This window comes from Mustela erminea, chromosome 20, assembly GCF_009829155.1.
Source record: "Mustela erminea isolate mMusErm1 chromosome 20, mMusErm1.Pri, whole genome shotgun sequence".
NCBI classification, from domain to species: domain Eukaryota; kingdom Metazoa; phylum Chordata; class Mammalia; order Carnivora; family Mustelidae; genus Mustela; species Mustela erminea.
This window is the reverse complement of record NC_045633.1, coordinates 23876866-23896905: the sequence shown is the minus strand read 5'-3', so window position 1 is coordinate 23896905 and position 20040 is coordinate 23876866. Positions and strand designations below refer to the sequence as shown.

General features: G+C 64.3%; 4 protein-coding genes across 11 annotated transcripts in view; 2 read left to right on the top strand and 2 right to left on the bottom strand.

Annotated features, from left to right (window-relative positions):
- Window positions 1-601: 601 nt before the first annotated feature.
- RGS11 (regulator of G protein signaling 11) lies at window positions 602-10337 on the bottom strand. Of its 6 annotated transcripts, XM_032327629.1 has the most exons (18): window positions 10227-10337; window positions 9793-9889; window positions 9649-9699; window positions 9369-9475; window positions 8586-8637; window positions 8401-8459; window positions 8107-8183; window positions 7889-7970; window positions 6412-6480; window positions 6197-6238; window positions 5146-5175; window positions 5000-5061; window positions 4785-4898; window positions 4581-4696; window positions 4399-4486; window positions 4172-4310; window positions 1505-1587; window positions 602-1417 (listed from the first exon to the last, which is right to left on the bottom strand). In XM_032327629.1, exons 1-18 carry the CDS (start codon window positions 10269-10271, stop codon window positions 1294-1296), a joined length of 1437 nt encoding a protein of 478 aa, XP_032183520.1. In that variant the 5' UTR covers window positions 10272-10337; the 3' UTR covers window positions 602-1293. The 6 variants fall into 6 exon arrangements, with proteins under 6 accessions (XP_032183520.1, XP_032183519.1, XP_032183521.1 ...); XM_032327628.1 differs by having other exon boundaries at window positions 6187-6480; XM_032327630.1 differs by lacking the exon at window positions 6197-6238.
- Window positions 10338-12703: 2366 nt separating this feature from the next.
- On the top strand, window positions 12704-15297 carry ARHGDIG (Rho GDP dissociation inhibitor gamma). Its single transcript, XM_032327651.1, has 6 exons — window positions 12704-13177; window positions 14203-14382; window positions 14453-14536; window positions 14617-14693; window positions 14774-14837; window positions 14933-15297. The coding sequence occupies exons 1-6, from the start codon at window positions 13105-13107 to the stop codon at window positions 15130-15132; spliced, it is 678 nt and encodes a 225-aa protein (XP_032183542.1). The 5' UTR covers window positions 12704-13104; the 3' UTR covers window positions 15133-15297.
- Window positions 15298-15431: 134 nt separating this feature from the next.
- Window positions 15432-18922, top strand: PDIA2 (protein disulfide isomerase family A member 2). Its single transcript, XM_032327635.1, has 11 exons — window positions 15432-15655; window positions 16271-16477; window positions 16563-16696; window positions 16776-16913; window positions 17211-17327; window positions 17409-17534; window positions 17603-17800; window positions 17894-18014; window positions 18105-18286; window positions 18581-18679; window positions 18802-18922. The coding sequence occupies exons 1-11, from the start codon at window positions 15457-15459 to the stop codon at window positions 18844-18846; spliced, it is 1566 nt and encodes a 521-aa protein (XP_032183526.1). The 5' UTR covers window positions 15432-15456; the 3' UTR covers window positions 18847-18922.
- Window positions 18923-19216: 294 nt separating this feature from the next.
- Window positions 19217-20040, bottom strand: part of AXIN1 (axin 1) — a 51680-nt gene continuing 50856 nt past the window's right edge. For all 3 annotated transcript variants that reach the window (XM_032327605.1, XM_032327607.1, XM_032327606.1), the window contains one exon: window positions 19217-20018. In XM_032327605.1, coding sequence (XP_032183496.1) covers window positions 19892-20018 — 127 coding nt within the window. In that variant the 3' untranslated portion in view covers window positions 19217-19891. The remainder of the gene's footprint in view (window positions 20019-20040) is intronic.

Sequence of the window (20040 nt, the reverse complement as noted above, 5' to 3'; positions counted from 1 at the left end):
GCACCCTGGACCTGTGGACGCGGCAGCCAGCCTGCGGCCCCTCAGGGACTCTGCACCGGCTGGGCTTCCTGCGCCCTAGGCCTCAGTTGGCCCGGCGCGCGCTGGGCTGAATGCCAGGAGCCTCCTGTCTCCCATGCTGTCCCAGGACTCCGTGTCTGGACTCCCCTGGAGCACCCTTGTCCGGCCGGAGTGCAAACGATGTTAACCGCCGTCTCCTCTGAAGACCGCTGGGACTGCAGCCCCGGTCCAGCCTAGAAGCTGGGTCCCTCCTCTGCCGCAGACCCGCCACATGACACTCTCCGTGACCCGCGCCTCAGATCTCCCGACTTCCCCCAGTGTCCGCCACCACTGCCCGGCTCACACACGCCTCACGCCCCTTACACCGCAAGACCATGTGGCTCACGCACACCACGCCTGCCTCACGTCTACCACGTGCCTCACACATACACCACCTCACTTGCACACGTGCCTCATGTCTACCACGAGCCTCTCACACCACACACGCCTCGTGCCACACGCGTCACGCACGCTTCCCGCATGCCTACCACTCACCACACACTCCACCACAATCCACAACTCGGACAATGGGTGAACTCAAGAGTGAGGGCCAAGGGTCTTTTATTTCCGGGTTGGGTGTGGGTGGGAATAGCACGGGTACCTCCCCGGCCTGATGAGAGCCGCACCCCAAGAGACCAGCTACACCTCCCCCGGGTCTGGCACACCCCTCTTCCCCAAGGAGTCCACCTGCCCTGGCCGTGAACGGGACTGGCTGTCCCAGGTGAGGCCCTGGAGTCAGCTCTGCCTCACACGCGAGGCTCCAGGGGAGCCCCAGCCTCGAGGACACGCACTGGAGGTGTCCCTGCGGGAGGAGGTCTGGGACGTGCACAATGATGGCCACGGTGTGGGCAAGACCCGTGAGGGCGGGCTGCAAGGCGGAGACAGCCCCAGTGGAACTGGGGTGTGCTGTGTGGTCCCCGCAGGGTCCCGCCAGCAGACTACAGAATGCCAGGGGCTTCATGCAGCCAGCCCCGCTTGGACCCCCTTATCCTCCCCTTGTCCAGGTGACCGAAGCTCAGGGACACCTTTTCCCAGGAATCAGCCCCTGGACCAGCCCCTTCTGGGGAGGGGAAGGCTTGACAAGGGAAAAGGTGAGAGCCCAAGAGCCCCACAGACACGGGGGCAAGGCTGGGCCCTCTGGGCACTAGGGGACGCCCATGCCAAGGGTCTCAAGAGCTGCCAGGACCCCAGGCCAGCGGTGAGGATGGCCACTTCCCTCTCCTGCTATCTGCCCACCTAGGTGCCCCTGTCACCACACTCAGGGCCACTGGTCGCAGCCACAGGCTCCCCAGAGGGGGAGGCAGGAAGGAGAGCAGGGCTAGGGCTTGCATGCAGCGGCTTACGCATAAACGGGAACACCCTGTGGACAAGAGGGGACCTGAGTGCAGGGCGGCCGTGAGGGACCTGCCCGCCTTACTGCCCGGGCACAGGGCGCGGCCAAGCTCACCGTCTCTTGGCCTCTGGGGGAACCACAGCTTCTGCCAGCAGGTCTCTGTAGGCGGCGGACTTCAGGAACCTCGGGTAGGAGTCCTGCGAGAGAGAGCATTCAGCCAGCTTCCGCTGGGCCCCTGCCTGGCACTGCTGGGCCCCTGCCAGCCCCAGAGCACCCCCAGGGGACGGCACTGGAGGCAGCCGTCCCAGACCTGCCCCAACCAAGTCAGACAGGTGCAGGGACACCTGGGCTCCGAGCCAGTGGGCCCATTAACCCTCAGAAGGTAGGCAGGGGCCCAGCACCCACGCACGGAGGACTGAACCACGGGACCCCAAGCAGGAAACCCCAAGGAGTGCCTCCCGGGTTCTCAATGCACCCGCAAGTGGGAGGGCAAGGAAACGGAGCAAAATAAAACACAAGGTTGAGGGGTGCCTCGGTGGCTCAGTGGGTAAAGCTTCTGCCTTCGGCTCAGGTCATGATCTCAGGGTCCTGGGATCGAGCCCCACATCGGGCTCTCTGCTCAGCGGGAGTCTGCTTCCTCCTCTCTCTCTCTCTCTCTGCCTGCCTCTCTGCCTACTTGTGATCTCTATCTGTCAAATAAATAAATAAAATCTTTTTTAAAAAAAAAAAAGGGTAATAATCATTAAAAAAAAAAAATACACAAAGTCAAGAAAAACCAATAAAGAAGGAAAGAAAGCCGTGAACCTCCTTGTTTATATTAAAAAAAAATACAAATTTTAAACAGTTAATTACAGTAGGAAGACTGCGATAGAACTAGACGTATTTGAAGTGTACCTTCTTTATAGATTGGATTTTAGACCCACGTAGATGCTTCACATAATTACAAAAGGAAACAACAAATCATCAGTTCCTGAATATGGAAAGTAAAGCGGGACGACCGTGCGTCCGGGTGGTGATGCCACCCTGAGCACAGGTAAGGCAGCGGAGCCGTCCACGGGGCGTCCCCAGGAGGGGACACACCCAGGACCCAGCGAAGCACGTAACTGTCGTGCGTGGGTTTACAGTGCACGGGAGCGTGGGGTCGTCCAGCCGGGATGCCGGGGAGAGAGGGGAGGAAAGCGAGCGTGTCGCTACACCCACGCTGCTGCGAACCAAGACGTCCAGTGGGTTAGTGAGGAAGACGATGGAAGCCCGCGCCCAGGAGCTCTGCACACCCGATCTGAATGATCGTGCTCGTGGGAGCCCGTGTTCTACCGAGAACCCTGTACTACTGGTTCTGCTCACTGAAGGACCTGGACGCGATCTGGGTGACCGCGAACACGCCCAGCAGGTCAAGATTTCCGAAGAGCCTAGAAGAGGGGCTAGGGCCTCCCGTGGGAACGGCGCAGGGGGGCCTGGGGCAAGCCGCAGCAGGTCTCAGAACACATCAAGTGCCTCGAGAGCCAACGGGGGGCTGGGGGTGGGGGGCTCCGCACAGCAAGGCAGAGGGAGAACCACGGTAAACAAAACCACCATCCGGCGAGAGCTTGGAAGGACCGTGGTATGAAAACCACCTCCCACTCACTGACCCCTAGCAGGCGAGCGGCTCCAAGTCACGACTCAAAAGTGGAGAAGAGGATAAGAAATCACGTGTTGACTGTGCCTCCCCTGGGGGACTGTGGGCAAGGCGCAGGCGAGGGGACACACCTCCGCGACGCACGCCAGCTCACCAACAGAGGCAGGGGTGGCGGCTCCTCACCCGGGCCAGCCACTGTCGGGCAGCTCGCATCCCCGAACGGGAGGCGGCCGGGCCCCACGTATGTCCTGATGAGGACACGCCAAGCATCACCTCTGAAGAAACCAAAGACGGTACAACCCGACAGTGAGCCCAATCCAGTCTGAGACCTCACCACCCACATCCAGGAAGCGAGGCGACAGAGTCCCTCCAAAGACATGGCAACAGCCCCGCTGGTAGGACCCAGAGGTAAGGCATGATAGAACAAAGGGCGGCCTAAAGTCCAAGGGGCCAGCAGGACGGCCAGAGGGACCGGCTGCACATGCTATGCTGGCGACAGGGCCTCAGGAGTGGCCGCTCACAGAGGAGCAGCGTCCCCAGCAGCCGGGAAGGGGAGGGAACGTGACCGGCCCCCCAGAGCCTCCAGATGGAGCCAGCAAGCCCACACCATGACCTTTGCCCCAGGAGACCCAGCGGGGACGCCTGAGCAGCACACTGTGACAGAACCAGATGGCGCTGTCCTAAGGCCCTGGGTTTGTGGTGACGTGTTACGGGGACAATCAGACGCCAAGCAGAGCCTGTTCAGAACCCAATCAGCTCTTCAAGGACATGGGCCAAATACCCTGTGTTCAGTGTGTGATGCTGACACCTGGGTCCCACTGGAAAGGGAAGGTGGGGTCCGTGTCCTTTAGGGGATCCTGACCACACACAGAGACAGGAAGTCTGAAAATGGCACAAGAGTCACGGGGTGGGGGGCAGCAGGCAGGGATGGACGAGGGGTCCGGACGGGCCCCAAGCTGACCGGTTTGGAAGTCAGGCAGCAGGAATGCAGGGATTCACCATGTCACTGTGTCTACTTTACATCTGGAATCCTCCACGTTACGATACTTATAAAAATCACAAGCAGACCTCTCAGTCGGCCCGCAGGACCTCAGTCTACAGGTGTATGCGCGACGGCAGCCGGGGTCAGGGAGCCAGGCTGGCACTCGCCTGCCCCCCTTGCTCACCTTCTTCATCAGCATGTAGATGTGCAGCTGGGCCTCGTCCAGCACGTAGCGGTGGGGCTGCCTCAGGCCCTCCAGGGTCCGCTCCATCGTCCGGCTGTCGATGTTGACCCAGCGGGCAGCACCGGGGGCCAGGAACTGCCTGAGTCAGCACAACGGGGGCGTGCGAGGAGACAGGCCCGTGGCTGTGGGCCCCGCATGCCCGCCAGTCCCTGCCCCGCGGCACTCACTGGTATATGGCATCCACGGTGGCGCGGACCTGGGCCTGCCCTCCGTGGCGCAGCTCCTCGCACGCCTCCCAGAAGCTGAGGTTCTCAGCTGGAAGGCCATGAGCCCAGTGAGACCCACCCAAGCAGTGGCCGGGCCTGGCAGAAACCCGGAGGGACCTCGAGCAGGGCACAGCGCTTCTCACCACTGAACTCGGTCCCGAGGAAGTCCATGAAATGGGACCTTCCCACGGGATCTTCCAAGAGCTCCTGGAAGCTGAAAGCCCATCGCTCCACACGGAGCTTCGTGGGCACGGCCACACTGTGGGGACAGGCGGGGGCTGGTGAGGAGCACAATGACTGTGCCAGCGGGATGGCAGGGCCCCCCGGCCCCCACCCCCTGGGCTCACCTGGGCGCGTTGATGGTCCAGTAGGCGTCCTCGTTGCTGACCCAGGGGTTGCTGGGCAGGCAGCCCGACATCATGGGGTCGTGTGGCCCACGCTGGCCGCTGAACTTCAGGTACCTGGGGGTGGGGGGCCGTGCCAGGGGCCAGTGCTGGGGGAGGCCGTGGGGACCAGGGCCCTAGAGGGAGGGTCTGCACTCCGGGCCCCCCAGCCCACTCACGCCTCCAGGCAGACGGACGACTTCACCCGGGCCCTGGTCAGGGCCTTCCTGCAGCGCTCCATCTAGGATGTGAGGCCCATGAGGTGGGGCCCAGGCTGGGGGTCAGCCAGCCCAGGCCCCTCCCTCCCACCACCCCCAGAACTTACCTCCTGCTTGTAGAACTCTGTGCTCTTGGTCTGGAAGGGGCCAAAAGGACTGCAGTTAGAAGGTGGGCCCTGGGGATGCCTGGGTGGCTCAGTTGGTTAAGCAGCTGCCTTCGGCTCAGGTCATGATCCCAGCGTCCTGGGATCGAGTCCCACATAGGGCTCCTTGCTCAGCAGGGAGCCTGCTTCTCCCTCTGCCTCTGCCTGCCATTCTGTCTGCCTGTGCTCGCTCTCTCTCCCCCTCTCTCTCTCTGATAAATAAATAAAATCTTTAAAAAAAAAAAAAAGGTGGGCCCTGTGGGGACCGACCCCCCACCCTGGGCTCATGAGTCCATCTTTGGGCTGGTGGAGAATGGCTCAAGCCCCCTGTCTTGCCCCGTGAAGACCCCTCCTCTAATGGAGGGTCTGGCTTTCCAAGAAGCATCTGGGGCCTCTAGATAAGGTTTCCAGAATGTCCCATGGAGCCCACAGGTTGTCGAAGTCACCTTACAGTCCCCAACTGTCCCTACTTCCTATTTTTTTAATGTTATCTAGTTCATTTTTTTTAAACCGGCAGATACATGAGAGATCCAGCCGCAGGATCACAGTGGGGGACTCCATCTTGCTAACTCGCACTCTAAGTCATCCCATCGTGTTCAGAGCTCAGAGCCCGCCTGCCACAACCTCGGGGCCAGGTGGACCGGTTGGCCCTGCCCAACATCCACACAACCGTCAGGATGCCTGGGATGCCCAGTGCTGGTCTTGGCTCTCTTTGGCCAATCTTATCATGAGGACATTCCAAACCCATGACCGTGAACTACCACTTCAAAGGGAAAGTTTTATCTGTAAGGTACCAGGTATTATATATTTTGCGCTTTGGGGGATTGGAACAGAGCCCTGCTACCAGGTCTGAACACGTCTGTCCAGAGGCCATCGGAGGCCTTGGAGGGAGGTGGCCGGCTCAGCCCAGGCCCCTCAGGCCCATCCATGGCTCTGCGGGGGGTGTCTCCAACTCCCGGAGACCCTGAGGCTGTCCCACCCTTCCCAGAGCCCCGTCACACTTACAGGCACCCACCGTAGCAGGTTGGGGAGACAAGAGGTGAGGGTTAGCAGAGACCTGGAAGCAGGGGTGCAGGCGGGGGCGCATGATGCCAGGAGCAGAGCAGGGCCTCTGGGTGTCGGGGTCAGACACCGTTGGGACGGATGGTTGGGCAGCCCCCACATGGGGTGGGGAGACACGTATGCAGGGGTGGAAGGGTGCGGCCTGGGGGCACATGGGCAGGGCCTCACCATCTGCACTCGCTCAGCAGCACAGGAGCTGCGCTTGGGACCCTGCTCCAGGACGCTGGGGACACCCGGCTGCAGAGGAAGGCCGAGATGTGGTGGGGTGGTCCAACCCAGGTGGGCTGCCGAGACCCACCTCAGCCTAGGGTTTCTGCCCCCGGCTCCCCCATCAACTCTGCACCCGTACGTCATTCTGTAAAGTGCCAACCAGCCATCGGAGAAGGGCAGAGTCTGGGCCCTCTCCCTACCAGTCCTACCCCCACAGGGACCTCCCCTGAGGCCAGCTCACCTCCCCACTGTGGTCCTCACTGCTCACAGCACAAGCCAAACCATCCCTCTTCTTTCTTCTTTAAAGTAGGCTGGACGCCCAGTGGGGCTCCAAGTCATGACCCGAGACCCAGAGCTGCACTCTCCTAACCATGCCAGCCAGGCGCCCCTCTCACCGCCCGTCTTGGGGCAGTCACGTGCCCCGCATGCTGGCCCTCCCATCCTCCAACACATGTGCTGGGCTGGCCCCCCCTCACAGACGGCCCTTATGCCTGCTCACCCAGAGGCTCCAGCTGCCATTCCCAGGGCCCTCCACTTGGACCCTCAGCCATAGACACAGCCTGGGAGCCATGTCCACTCCACCCTCCTGCCCCAGCCTCCCCAACCTAGCGCTCAGGCGGAAGATGACCCATCACTTCCCCAGAGACAGCCCCACCCTAACCCACACGTACACAACCCGCATGAGCTACTGGGCCGGTGCAGGGCTCGCTCTTTTCTTCCCTGTGGATTTATCCCACAGGAACTTCCCCTCGTGGTAGCTGGGACTGTCCCACAGCCCCAGCCAGCAGGGGGACTGCAAACCTCCCGCCCAGACCATAGTTCTGGGGAAGGCCTAACTGCAGGCTAGCACCCCCAGAAGTTCCTGGCCTGTGACCCCAGCCCCTCAGTGCTGTCGATAAGCCTGGCCCCACTTTGCCCCCGCCCTTACACCTCAAAGAAACTGGTTTCTTGGGGCACCTGGGTGGGTCAGTGGGTTAAAGCCTCTGCCTTCGGCTCAGGTCATGATCTCAGGGTTCTGGGATCAAGCCCCACATAGGGCTCTCTGCTCAGCAGGGAGCCTGCTTCCCCCTCTCTCCCTCTGCCTGCTTCTCTGACTACTTGTAATCTCCCTGTCAAATAAATGAATAAAAATATTAAAAAAAAAAAAAAAAAAGGAAAGAAAGAAACTGGTTTCCTGTGATGTGTGTGGACTGGCCCTATGATTGGTTCTGATGGGTCCTAGAACTAGAACTTTCTGCTGGGACCCCGAAAGCCACATCCTCACCACAGGCTCAAACTGTGGGTCCAGAGAGAGCACCTGAGGGAGGCACACTGAATCCCAGTAAGACCCCACTGCTGTACGAGGACCCCCCCGACCCCACTGCTGTATGAGGGCCCCCCTGACCCCACTGCTGTACGAGAACCCCCGCCCCTACACACACGCAAGGGGGCTCACCGGAGGCCTGTTCACCAGCCAGTACATCTGCTCTTGGCACGCAATGACCAGCCTGTCCCCCTTCCTGCGCTGCTTAGCTGCCCTGGGGATGGAGGTGGAGGTGGGGGGCCGTGGCGCCCACAACAGCCCCTCCCACACCGCCCCCACCCTCAGGCAGAGCCAGGTGGGCAGCCAAGCCTGGGCAGTGCCCCCTCGGCTCGAGCAGGGCAAGCTCTTACCGCAGCTGCTCCCGAGCCTGCATCACCACCAGGTCCCAGGTGTGGCTGATCTTCCTGTGCAGCTGGTCATAGTGCTCCTGGGGGATGTCGAGGGCGCCAGTGGATAACCCCTCCTGTGCGCAGCTCGGGGTGCAGACCAACCACCTCCCCACAGAGACATCTACAGATGACGTGTTTGTGTGTCTGCACTCTCCTGGGGCCTGGGCTGTGCTCCAGGGCAAACCGGGAGGCCCAGGACCAAGGGCAGGTCTTGGGTCCTCGGGCTGGACTCAGGAGGGGGCAGGGGGGACCCACCTTCTCGTGCCCGACCAGGGTCCCCTGCTTTCGGATGTTCTTCTTTGTCAGGTAGATGGCTGGAAGGATAGGGGGCCAGGCTGCAGGGGAGACCTCTCTGCCCCTCGTCTCTCGTGGCATCACTCGGGAGGGAGGGCAGCAAGGCTAGGAACTTGTCCCAGGTTAGCCCACTCCTCCACACTCACCGTAGTCCAGCTCCGCAGCTGGCCACACGGTGCTTGTCCAGAAATAGGGCGTCTGGTATGGTGCAGGAACAGGGCGTCCGGGACCTCCGGGGCCTTCCCCACCCCAGCTGTGACCACCTTCCCCTATCCCTTGGGAAGGGACTGGGCTGGCCAGATGGTGCCTCAGAACCTGCCTGTCTGCCTACAGCCTGGAGACTCACAGACCACTGGCCATTTTCCCCAGCGGGAACCTAGCTCCACTCACTCCCTGGGGCCCAGGGCAGGCACCGCTTCCTTGACTGGCCTCCCAGAGTCCTCGCTGCCTGGTGGGGTGGACAGGCCCTGCCCAAGCCACGCATGTACTCAGTCTGTGCTGAAGACTGTGTGTGAGGACTGAGAGCAAAGCCTGCCTGGATCCCAGTTGTGGCCGCGGAGGCCGGGCAGGGGAGCTCCACCGTGCCTGGGGTTATACACCGAGACGCAAGGACCCTGTCCTCAGGCCCCACACAGGCTCCTTCATGAGCCAGGGCTTAAGGATCCTCAGGGAAACCACCAGAATCCTCCCCAGGTACTACGCCCTTTATGGGGTCCCTGCCATGATCTCAGAGAAACTGCAGGTCTCTCACCTTAACTGGATCCTTCTACCAAAGGGCATATACTGCCCAGGCCTCATGGGGAGGGGCCATGGACCCAGGCCTGTGGTGACATCACCGCTTCCTCCTCCAATCCCAGTCCCCCTCCCAGGAGTCCCCTCTGGCTGGGCTGTTAGTCTGGGGCTCCCCCTTGCTCCCAGCAGCACCTGACCTGAAATCTGTAGGGCGTGTCATCCGGCCTGAGCAGGAGGCTGCGGGGCTCCCGCAGAGGGTACAGATATCCGTGCTGCACTAGGAGAGTGCCCAGGTGCAGGGCCTCTGCAGGGGAGGGGCACAGGGAGGCGGGCTCTCAGCCGCCAGAACCAAACTCCCCAGCGCACCTGGCTTGCCCTGACACCTGTGAGCCCTGACGAGGACCAGCCCAGGACGTCAGCACAGCGACCCCAGGGCAGGGAGCAGCGGGCAGGGCGAGCAAGGGGCTGACCCCTTACCCTCGTCTGAGATGCAGTACTTCCGGATCAGCCACGCCACGACGTCGCCGCCTGCACAGCAGAGATTGGCATGGGGCAGGGGTGGGCGGGGCGGGGGTGGGCCGCGGCAGGGCGCCCACCAAGCCCGGTCCGGCGGCGCCTCACCTGCCGCGGTGTGCGGGATGACGGTGATGAACAGGCGCTGGCTCCGCGTCCTCACGCCCTGGTCGGGGTCCTGCATGCTCAGGACCACCCGCTCCATCTGGGCGAGGGGACACCGGGGGGCGCTGCTCCGGACAGGCTCCCCCGCCCCAGACCCGACTCCCCGCAACGGGATCGGGGAGCTCAGGGAAGATTACCGCGCCACTGCAGATTTGGGGCCGCGGCCGGCGGCAGGGGCGGGGGGAGGGGAGAGGGACAGGACCACGCCCCCGCGCCCCCTCCCGCGGCTCGACGCCCCGCCCCGCCGCACGCGGCGCCGCGCCCCCGGCCCCGCGTCCACACTCGTGCGCGCCCGCACCACCCCTGTCCCGCCGCTCCCCGCCCCGCATGCCGGGAAACCCAGGGGGCGGGGAGCGGGACCCCGTCCTGGCACCCACCTTGCTGAGATGCGGCAGCTGCGCACCCCGCCGTCCGCCGGCCATGGCTGCCGAGCGCCAGATGGCGGAGCGGTGGAGCCGCCCCCGCCCGCGCGCCCGCACGCCCGCACGCCCCGCCCCGGCCCCGCCCCACCGGCCGGCCCCGCCCCCACCGCCCCTGGCCGCAGCCCCGCCCCCCGCCCCCAGCCCGGCGAGATGGGCTCCCCCACCCCCGACCCTCAGCGGCCTTAGCCTCCGCGCCCGCACGGCCTGGCTCTGGGGTCTAGGAGGGTCGCCCCCCGCTCCGTCAGGGGACACTGAGGCCCGCGTCCGTGGGAGGGGTCCGCCCCGGATGCTGCGGGCACTGTGAGGGAGTCGGGCTCAGCGGGCACCGGTGGGGGTGCGCAGAGACAGGAGAGTCTCGAGAGGCTTCTGTGGGGCAGGTGGGGTCGAGGGCAGCCGTGCAAGGCCCACTGCTGCCTCGCACACCCAGGCAACGGGGGCACTTCGGGATGCGGCAACACTGGCGGCGGGGCTGGGGGGCGGGGTCAGGGCGAGGGGTCAGTTGGCCCCAGGAGTGTGTCCGCGACGGGGCACAGCACGTCAGTGCCTCCAGGCTGCTGCGACACAGGACGGCTGTGCGGGTTGCTGACTGGGGGTGCATGGAGGCCTGCGGGAAGGCGGCGGGGGGGGCGGGGAGCTCACTGGCCTACCCCTGCGCGGTGACCTGGGCAGGACCGCAGGACCACAGGGGACGGAGCAGAGACACCACAGATGCAGGAGCTCAGAGACTGTGGGAGAGGAGCTTTACTGCAGGGCGGGGGGTCCCAGCTCCCTCTCCCTGCCCCCGGACCCACACACTGAGGGGGGGGCACCTGCAGCTTCCAGGCTCAGGGCCCACTTCCCGCCCTTTCCCTGCTCCAGCAGCTCCGCCACTACCAACCCGGAGGCCTGTTGCTGGCTTTTTTGTTTTTTAGATTTTTATTTATTTACTTATTCATTTGAGAGCCAGGAAGAGCATGAGTGGGGCAAAGGACAGGGAGAACAGGCGACCCACTGAGAGGGAGCCCCCAAAATGCAATCTCTATCCCAAGACCCTGAGATCGTGACCTGAGTCAAAGGCAGATGGTTCACCGACTCCACCCCCCAGGTGCCCCTATTTTTAAGAAGTTCTAAAAAGTCTGTTTCTGCTCTTTTGAAGATAGAGTCCCCCTCCTCCCTCATGGGGTGCTGGGGACAGGGCAGGATAATTGGGATTGGCCTCTGGCCTACAGCCTTACACTGATCCATTTCCAGTGCTGACAAGGCCAGGTCCAGGATGAGCTGGGGCAGTGGTACTGGGGGCGGGGGGAACGGCTACCAGGGTACCCTCCTCTCTTAGATCCCAGCGAATTCCCAACCATTCCCACCCACACAGGTACGGGTCAGGTTGGTCCCAGGCCTGACTGTCCTTTCTGGATGGTTGGCTATCTACAGAAGCTGTATGGCCACCAGAGGCCATAGATGTCCCCAGCCTCGACAAGTGGCTACCCTGACCACCCCCAACCCCAGGGAAAGGGCAGCAGAAACAGGACCCCAGAATGGCCTGCGTCTCAGGTGGGTGAATCCTGCCCTGGGAAAGATTGTGGAGAGGTGGAACTCCAAGAGGGATCATCTCCACACAAGCCCACATGTCCCCTAGCACCCATGGCCCTCCTCTGCAGAAATTTTGGGGGTGCAGATGAATCAGAACGTGGTCCCCTGACTGGTCTTTGGTGGGAGAAGGGGGGCTTTGTCCAGGTTAGACACTCAGGGGCAAAGGAGCCAAGAGTGGACAGGGTTCCTTTTGTGAAGCCAGGGTGTTAGGCGTTCCAGGCAAAGGTGGGTATGATGCCTGGGTGTCCTCAGAAATTAGTGGGGGAGCAGAAGGGGTATCTGGGAGAAGGGAGGACTGGGGCTGGAGCTCTGCCTCCCCCAACCCCTCCACTCACACCTGTGAGCTTTCCCCAGCCTGACGCCCAGCTCCCCGGTTCCCTGCACCGGCTGCCCCCATCTGCCCACCCCAAGGTTATTTAGGCTTCAAGACCAGAAGCGCCCTGTGTGCCCCTCTCTCAGCCCTCCAGCCCCAGGATTCTGCTTTGGATCGCCGCCCTTTCTTCCTCAAGGGCAGGGGGCTTCCTTACAGTCTGGGCTCTGGGAGCTGGCTCCCGCAGCCCAGTCCATAAACGGTATGGCCATGGCTGTGTGACTCCATGTTGCCTCTCACTGTGAGGGTGGGACCCTGGCCTCTGGGTGGGTGGACACAAGTCCCTCCGTGCCAGCGCCTCCGGGACGCCCACTCCCCCGCCCAGCGCCTCCCCCAGCTGCCGGGGCTGGGCAGGCTAAAGGGCAGCCCTCTGCCCAGACAGATGATCCGGTGGGGGCGGGGAGGGAAGGGAAGCCGTCAAGCCCCAGGTGCTGCCTGTACCGCCTGCAGGTAACGAGAGCCCAGGGGCCTGGGGGAGGTGGGGAGCACCTGCTCCACTGGGCGCCCCCGGCCCCACCCGCCCCTCCCAGAGGGCTTCCCCGAGAATCCCCCAGACTCTCACGGGCGCTGTGGGGGTGGGGCCTCTCTGATGGACAGAGCGGGGTGCGGACTGGGCGGGCGGCTGGGACCTTGACCGCGGCGGCCGTGCGGGCTTCTGCGGCGCCCGCGGCGGGGACAACCAGGTGCCGGCGCCGTGCGGGCGACACGCGCGTCTCTGCGGGGCTGCGCGGGGTCCGCGGAGCGGCTGGGGGCGCGCGGCGCGGGCGCGGCGCTGGGCGCGGGGGGCGCTCCCGGCCGGGATGAGCTCACCGCAGTCGCGCCGGGGCTGAGCGCCGAGCCGGGCGGCGGCGGGGCGGGCGGCGGCTCCTCGGCGGCTCCGGGCCGCGGGCCACCATGCTGGGCCTGGACGCATGTGAGCTGGGGGCGCAGCTGCTGGAGCTGCTCCGGCTGGCGCTGTGCGCCCGAGGTGAGCGGGCTGGGCTGGGGCCAGGGTGGCCACGTGGGCGGGGGTCTCGGGCGGGGAGGGGGGGTCGGGGAGGCTTCAGCCTGGGGCGGGGTCTGGGCCTCTCCCCGCGGAAACTTTGGGGGCGCGCGTGGGGAAATCCTGGCGCGGTCCCCCTACTGGGCTTTGGCGGGGGGGGGGGGGGCTTCGTCCAGGCCAGACACTCAGGGGCAAAGGAGGCGAGAGTGGGCGGGTCTGTTTGTGAAGCCAGGGTGGCAGGGGGACCCTCTCCCCTTGGGAACTTGCCCCTGAGATCCCCTCTCCCTTGGGTGGGGCTGGGGCTCCTTCAGGGCGTGGGGTGATCCTTGAGAAGCATGGAGCACAGTGGGAAAGGCCCTGTCCCAGAACTGTGGGAAGGGGCTTAGAGAGACCCCTGCCCCAGGGCACCATGGGAAGGGGCTGTGAGTCTGAATGCGCCCAGGGAGGTAACCCAGAGCACAAGCTGTGGGGTTTAGAGAGAACCACCCTGACGCCCCAGGAGCACCACGGGGAAGAACCCCTAGGACAGGGGAAGGCATAGGGGGATGTGAAGAGGTGTGGTGAGCAGAGCCTCTGCTCTAGGGAAGACCTCGGAGGTCACCAGTCCACAGTGGTGGCCTCCAGTCCGTGGGGCTAACCCCGTTTAGGGTCTTCCCCTGCACCCCCCATCTTTGGCCTCAGAGTCAGGGAGGAGCCCTAGGTGGATGGCTGGGCCAGAGAAGGCAGCTCTGCCTCAGGGATGTCACTTGGCTCAGGAGCCTTCTGCACCCCCCCACGGGCCTCCCTAAAGGGTTTGGGTGTGGGTGCCACTCGGTCTCTCCCCAGCCCGCCCCTGCGCCCCATGCAGCCCTCCCTCCCTGAGCGCACCCCCCTTCCCTGAGCCTCCATTGCTTCCTCTGAGTTCCTGTGGGCACTGAGAGGCACAGCTGGCCAGCCGGGGGGCCTCCAGTTTGATGCGTGAATGCCGGGTCAGCCGCTGGCCACCGTTCACCCACCTCCCCAATCCCCAGTCCTCCTGACCGACAAGGAGGGGAGACAGCTGCCCCCTGACGAGGCCCTGGACGAGGCTGTGCCCGAGTACCGGGCCCCAGGGAGGAAGAGCCTGCGAGAGATCCAGCAGCTGGACCTGGAGGATGAGAGCCTGGCTAAGTACAAGCAGGCACTGCTGGGGCCCCTGCCACCGGTTGTGGGTATGCGCCGCCCAGGGCTTGGGGGACCGGGGAGGAGGGAGGCACTCCGGTGACTTCCGGTCTCTCCTAGACCTGAGCCTGCCCAACGTGCAGGTGACCAGGCTGACGCTGATGTCGGAGCAGGCTCCGGGGCCCATCACCATGGACCTCACAGGTACTGCCCCCCATGGGGCTCCTGGGGCAGGGTCTCCGCTCTCCCAGGAGGTCTTTCCCTAGCTGCCCTTTCCCCGACAGGGGAGCTGGCCGTGCTGAGAAACCAGGTGTTTGTCCTGAAGGAGGGTGTTGATTACAGAGTGAAGATTACCTTCAAGGTGAGGGCAGCTGCCCTGGGGGACACCTGCCAGCACATGGTCAGCCCCTTGGAGGGGCCCTAACACTCTCTGTCTCTCAGGTCAATAAGGAGATCGTCAGTGGCCTCAAGTGTCTGCACCACACCTACAGGCAGGGCCTGCGCGGTGAGGGCGGCGAGGAGGGGTTGCTGGGGGAGGGGGGCTGTGGGGAGGGGCAGATGGGGCAGAGGGTGGCCCCTGACGGCCTCCCCCTCTCCTAGTGGACAAGGCCGTGCACATGGTGGGCAGTTACGGCCCGCGTGCCCAGGAGTATGAGTTTGTGACCCCGCTGGAGGAGGTGCCCCGAGGAGCACTGGTGCGGGGTGCTTACGTGGTCACGTCCTTCTTCACCGACGACGACAGGACGGACCACCTGTCCTGGGAGTGGGGCCTCCACATCTGCCAAGACTGGAAGAGCTGAGCGCCCCCACCCTGGGGACCATCCTCCCACCTGGAGTCCTGCTTTCCCTGCCCCTCCGTCAGTGATCACACCCCCTCCCACACCCCCTGCTCCATCCTGGGACGCCCCCTCCCTGGGCTGGCACTGTGCCCTGAACAGTCCTATTAAAGTCGCCTTGTCTCAGTGCCCTGGGTGTCGCTTCTGTCTGCCTCCCCTCCCCTGGGGGTGGGGTGGGGGGTGCCTTGTGGCCTTATCTTCCCAGGACTGGGACTGGGTGCCACGTGGCAGCTGCGGCTTGGCCCTCGGCCCCCTTATCTGCCCCTGCCTCGTGGGCCCCGCACTGCCATGGACGGCCGACTCCCGCTCGTGCTGCTGCTGCTGCTTGCGGCCTCCGGCCTGCGGGGACAGGGCCTGGGGCCAGGGGGGCCTAAGGAAGAGCCCCCTGAGGAGGAGGAGGTCCCCGAGGAGGACGGGATCTTGGTGCTAAGCCAGCGCACCCTGGGCCTGGCCCTGCGGAAGCACCGCACCCTGTTGGTGCAGTTTTGTGAGTGCACCCAGCCGGTGGGCTGGGGGACCCACCAGGGCTGCCCAGGGTGTTCAGCTCCCCACCCTGTGGACCCACAAGAGGCTTCCTCAGTGAGCCCTCGGCCCCCACAGTGCTCCTGGAGCTCCACCGAAGGGCATGGGAAGCAAGGCCCGGGACTGGGCTGGGGGGAAGGAGTCCAGCTGGAGCGGGGGAGGGTGGGACTGGGAGGAGGTGCAGGTGCAGGGAGGCCCCTTGATCACGGCTCAGCTGCAGACTCTCTGCCAGGACCAGAGAGCATCCAGGCCTTGCTTGCTTTTTGGTAGATGGCCATTCCCAGGTCGCAGGCGTCCACGAGCAGACGCCCCTGTGCAGGCCTCAGGGAGCAGCAGCTGGAGGACTTTCCTCCGACACGCTGTCGGCACAGCGCTGGCCACGGCGCCCCAGGCCTGGGGCCTTGAGGAGCCCGGCTCTGGTGTGGAGGCTCAGACGGGCCCCGAAGGAGGGAGGTGTGTGGACAGGAACACTCCTGCCAGACACGACTGACCCCAAGGTCTCCCGGCTCTGGCTGGGCAGGAGGAGAGGAGCTAAGGCTGGGGCCTCGGAGGCCGGGGACTTCATGATCCTCTCCCCCAGATGCCCCATGGTGTGGGCACTGCAAGGCCCTGGCCCCTGAGTACAGCAAGGCAGCTGCCATGCTGGCGGCAGAGTCCGCCAAAGCCAGACTGGCCAAGGTGGACGGGACCGCCGAGACAGAGCTGACCCAGGAGTTCGCTGTGACGGAGTACCCCACGCTCAGGTTCTTCCGGGACGGGAACCGCACACACCCGGAGGAGTACACTGGTACGGGCGGCAGGCACGGGGCGGGGGGGGCCGGCGGGCAGCGGGTTGGCCTGGGCTGGGCCCGGGCTGAGTGGACGCTTCACAGGCCCCCGAGAGGCCGACGGCATCGCCGAGTGGCTGAGGCGGCGGCTGGGGCCCAGTGCCACCCGGCTGGAGGACGAGGAGGGCGCCCAGACCCTGATAGACAGCCGGGACGTCGTGGTCATCGGATTCTTCCAGGTGAGCTGCTACCCCTGGGGTCTGGGCTGCAGGAGCGGGGCCCGTGCTGCCAGCCAACCTCACAGCTTAAGCTCCTTAGGACCTACAAGATGAGGATGTGGCCACTTTCTTGGCCCTGGCCCAGGACGCCCTGGACATGACCTTTGGCTTTACTGACCAGCCAGAGCTCTTTCAGAAGTTCGGCCTCACCAAGGACACTGTGGTTCTTTTCAAGAAGGTGCGGCATGGGGGCGCCTGGGTGGCTCAGTGGGTTAATCCTCTGCCTTCGGCTCAGGTCATGATCTCAGGGTCCTGGGATCGAGCCCCACATCGGGCTCTCTGCTCGGTGGGGGGCCTGCTTCCTCCTCTCTGCCTCCTCTCTGCTTGTGTCTCTGCCTACTTGTGATCTCTGTCAAATAAATAAATAAAATCTTAAAAAAAAAAAAAAAAAAAAAAAAGAAGGTGCGGCATGGGGCTAGGGTGGGTGTTGAGGGTCGGGGCTGTGGCTCCTGCTGACCTGGCCCGTGCTGTCCAGTTTGACGAGGGTCGGGCGGACTTCCTGGTGGACGAAGAGCTGGGCCTGGACCTGGGGGACCTGTCGCGGTTCCTCCTCGTGCACAGCATGCGCCTGGTCATGGAGTTCAACAGCCAGGCAAGTGGGGCAGTGGGAGCCCGCGCCGGGCTGGGGGCGCGGCCGTGGGAGCAGCCCCGTGAGCTTGGCCTGTCCCCGCAGACGTCGCCCAAGATCTTCGCAGCCCGGATCCTCAACCACCTGCTGCTGTTCGTCAACCGGACGCTGGCCCCGCACCGGGAGCTCCTGGCGGGCTTTGTGGAGGCAGCGCCTCCGTTCCGGGGACAGGTACTGGCTGGGCTGGGGGGCAGGGGCTAGGGCGGGAGGGCCGCCCAGCACAGACTCCCTGTCTGCAGGTGCTGTTTGTGGTGGTGGATGTGGGCGCCAGCAACGACCACGTGCTGCAGTACTTTGGTCTGAAGGCCGAGGAGGTCCCCACCCTGCGCTTCATCAACATGGAGACCACCAAGAAGTACGCACCTGTGGCTGGAGGGTCGGTCACCGCGGCCTCTGTCACTGCCTTCTGCCACGCGGTCCTCAGTGGCCAGGTCAAGGTGGGATGCTAAGCGGCCACCCGGGGAGCAGGGGTGGGAGCAGCAGCTGTCAGGAGAGACCCCCAGTGGAGCCCCTGGCCCACTTCCCCCCAGCCCTATCTCCTGAGCCAGGAGCTCCCCCCTGACTGGGATCAGCGGCCAGTCAAGACCCTCGTGGGCAAGAATTTTGAGCAGGTGGCTTTCGATGAAACCAAGAATGTGTTTATCAAGTTTTGTGAGTGTAGAAGGCGATGGGTGGTGGGCAGTGGGCAGGGGTGGGGTGGGGCAGGGGGGCCCTGCCTGTGCCAACAAACCGCTGCCTTAGACGCCCCGTGGTGCAGCCACTGCAAGGAAATGGCTGCGGCCTGGGAGGCCCTGGCTGAGAAGTACAAGGACCATGAGGACATCGTCATCGCGGAGCTGGACGCCACAGCCAATGAGCTGGAGGCCTTCCCTGTGCACGGCTTCCCTACCCTCAAGTACTTCCCAGCGGGCCCGGGTCGGAAGGTGAGGCTAGACCTCGTCTTCCCAGGTCTGGAGCTTGCTGTGCGTGCTCCTCAGACAGGGGACCAGACACAAGTCGGGGCCTCCAGCAGCAGGGCCTCGTGTGGGCGGGGCCCTAGAGGGCGGAGCCTCGGGTGGGCGGGGCCCGGATGATGGAGGTTTGGGGCCCTGCGGGCAGGCCTTGGGCTTGGGGGTAAGGCCTGGCTTGAGGGTGGAGCCTCCGGGGATGGGGGTGATGTCACCTGCCAGGGTAGGACAGGGTGGGTATTTTCTCCAGAACCCGGTGTCCCTCCTTAGGTGATTGAATACAAAAGCACTAGGGATCTGGAGACCTTCTCCAAGTTCCTGGACAACGGGGGCCAGCTGCCTGCCGAAGAGCCCACAGTCCCCGTACCGGTGGGTGCCCCTGCCCCAGGGTTACCCTTCTCTGCACCAGGCCGGCATGGGGCCCTGCGGTGGCCAGGGGCAGGGGTGAGCCAGGGTGCAGCTTCCAGCTGGGCCTCTGTGACCCTTTCCAGGAGACAGCACCCAACGCCAGCACGGAGCCCAAAGAGGAGCTGTAGCCGCCCCCACAGTGCTGTAGAGACCCCAGAGCAGAGCCCTGGAAGCCGGGCAGAGAATAAAGTGCTTTGGTCCTGGGCTGTGTGTGTGGTTCCTGTGTGTGTGGTCCCAGGCCGCCGGGCCCTTGGGCTTGCCCAGTTAGCCTCCTGGGGCCCATTCCATCTGGAGCCGGGCCTCCCTGTTCTGGGTGGATCCCTGACTCAGATCCGGGTCTGGGAACCCAGCCCTCTCCAGAGCTCTGTCCCCGTGCTCCAGAAGACACCCCTCTCCCACACATACTCTCGACCCTCAGAGGCCTGGCGTGAAGCTGGCCAAGAACGGCAAGCCTACCAGCCAGGCCCCACCACAGAAGACAGGTGCACTCCTGCCAGAGAAGGTTCAAAAATGATTTTATTTCATTATTATCCAAGTACCTTTGAAAAGATAATTGTACAAGTCAGCGCATGAAAAATGGGCTGGGGCAGCCCCCCACTGGCCCTGGCCTGAGAAATGTACATATTTACAGGGGCCCTTCGAGGGGAGGGGCCCGGGACCCGCTGAGCCGGCGCCCTGGACACAAGGGTGGAGGAGGGCGAGCGCTACGGGGCTCCGTCGCCGGATCCACACAGTGGCAGGCAAGAGACAAGCTGTGTTGAAGGCACTCGGTGACATGTACAGTTGACAGAGGCCCCCGCGGGGCCCCTGGCACCCCAGGCCCAGGCCGGGCCGGGGCAGGGTGTGTCGGACCATCCCAGAGCGGGGGGCAGAGCCTGCAGTGCGAGCGCCGGAGCAAGGAGCAGTGAGCAGCGGGCGCCGCTGCAGGGGCACTAGAGGCCGCCCTGTGGTGGGCCTGCTCCGCCGGCCGCTCCAAGGATCACTGAGCAGTGGGCGGGGCCACTCGAGGGACCCCCGGCCAGCTGCGGGGCGAGCAGCACCTGGTCTTTGACCGCGGCCGTGTGTCTGCACACATGGGAAGCACACGACACGGCACGACCCTCGGACGCTCGCCGTGATGCCCGGTCCCTGCCTGACGTGGGCCCAAGCCGGCGCAGAGGCCGGACTGGCAGGTCAGTCTACCTTCTCCACCTTGCCGATGATCTTCTCCTCAAACACGGGCAGCACTGTGTCGTCCTCCCGAACCTCCTCGAACACCACACCACAGTCAAACTCATCGCTCACTTTCTTGAAGTAGTATCTGCGGGACAGGGGGGAGCGGG

Excerpts from the sequence above, each read along its gene's own strand:
- RGS11 (XM_032327628.1), bottom strand. The coding sequence starts at position 10,271 with ATGGCCGGCGGACGGCGGGGTGCGCAGCTGCCGCATCTCAGCAAG. Across the intron at positions 4,899-4,999 it reads TCGTCCGTCTGCCTGGAGGC|GTACCTGAAGTTCAGCGGCC; the intron begins GTGAGTGGGCTG and ends CCCCACCCCCAG. Across the intron at positions 4,697-4,784 it reads TGGACCATCAACGCGCCCAG|TGTGGCCGTGCCCACGAAGC; the intron begins GTGAGCCCAGGG and ends CTGTCCCCACAG.
- ARHGDIG (XM_032327651.1), top strand. The coding sequence starts at position 13,105 with ATGCTGGGCCTGGACGCATGTGAGCTGGGGGCGCAGCTGCTGGAGCTG. Across the intron at positions 14,694-14,773 it reads GAGTGAAGATTACCTTCAAG|GTCAATAAGGAGATCGTCAG; the intron begins GTGAGGGCAGCT and ends TCTGTCTCTCAG. Across the intron at positions 14,838-14,932 it reads CTACAGGCAGGGCCTGCGCG|TGGACAAGGCCGTGCACATG; the intron begins GTGAGGGCGGCG and ends CCCCTCTCCTAG.
- PDIA2 (XM_032327635.1), top strand. The coding sequence starts at position 15,457 with ATGGACGGCCGACTCCCGCTCGTGCTGCTGCTGCTGCTTGCGGCCTCC. Across the intron at positions 17,535-17,602 it reads CGCCTCCGTTCCGGGGACAG|GTGCTGTTTGTGGTGGTGGA; the intron begins GTACTGGCTGGG and ends CCCTGTCTGCAG. Across the intron at positions 18,680-18,801 it reads AGCCCACAGTCCCCGTACCG|GAGACAGCACCCAACGCCAG; the intron begins GTGGGTGCCCCT and ends GACCCTTTCCAG.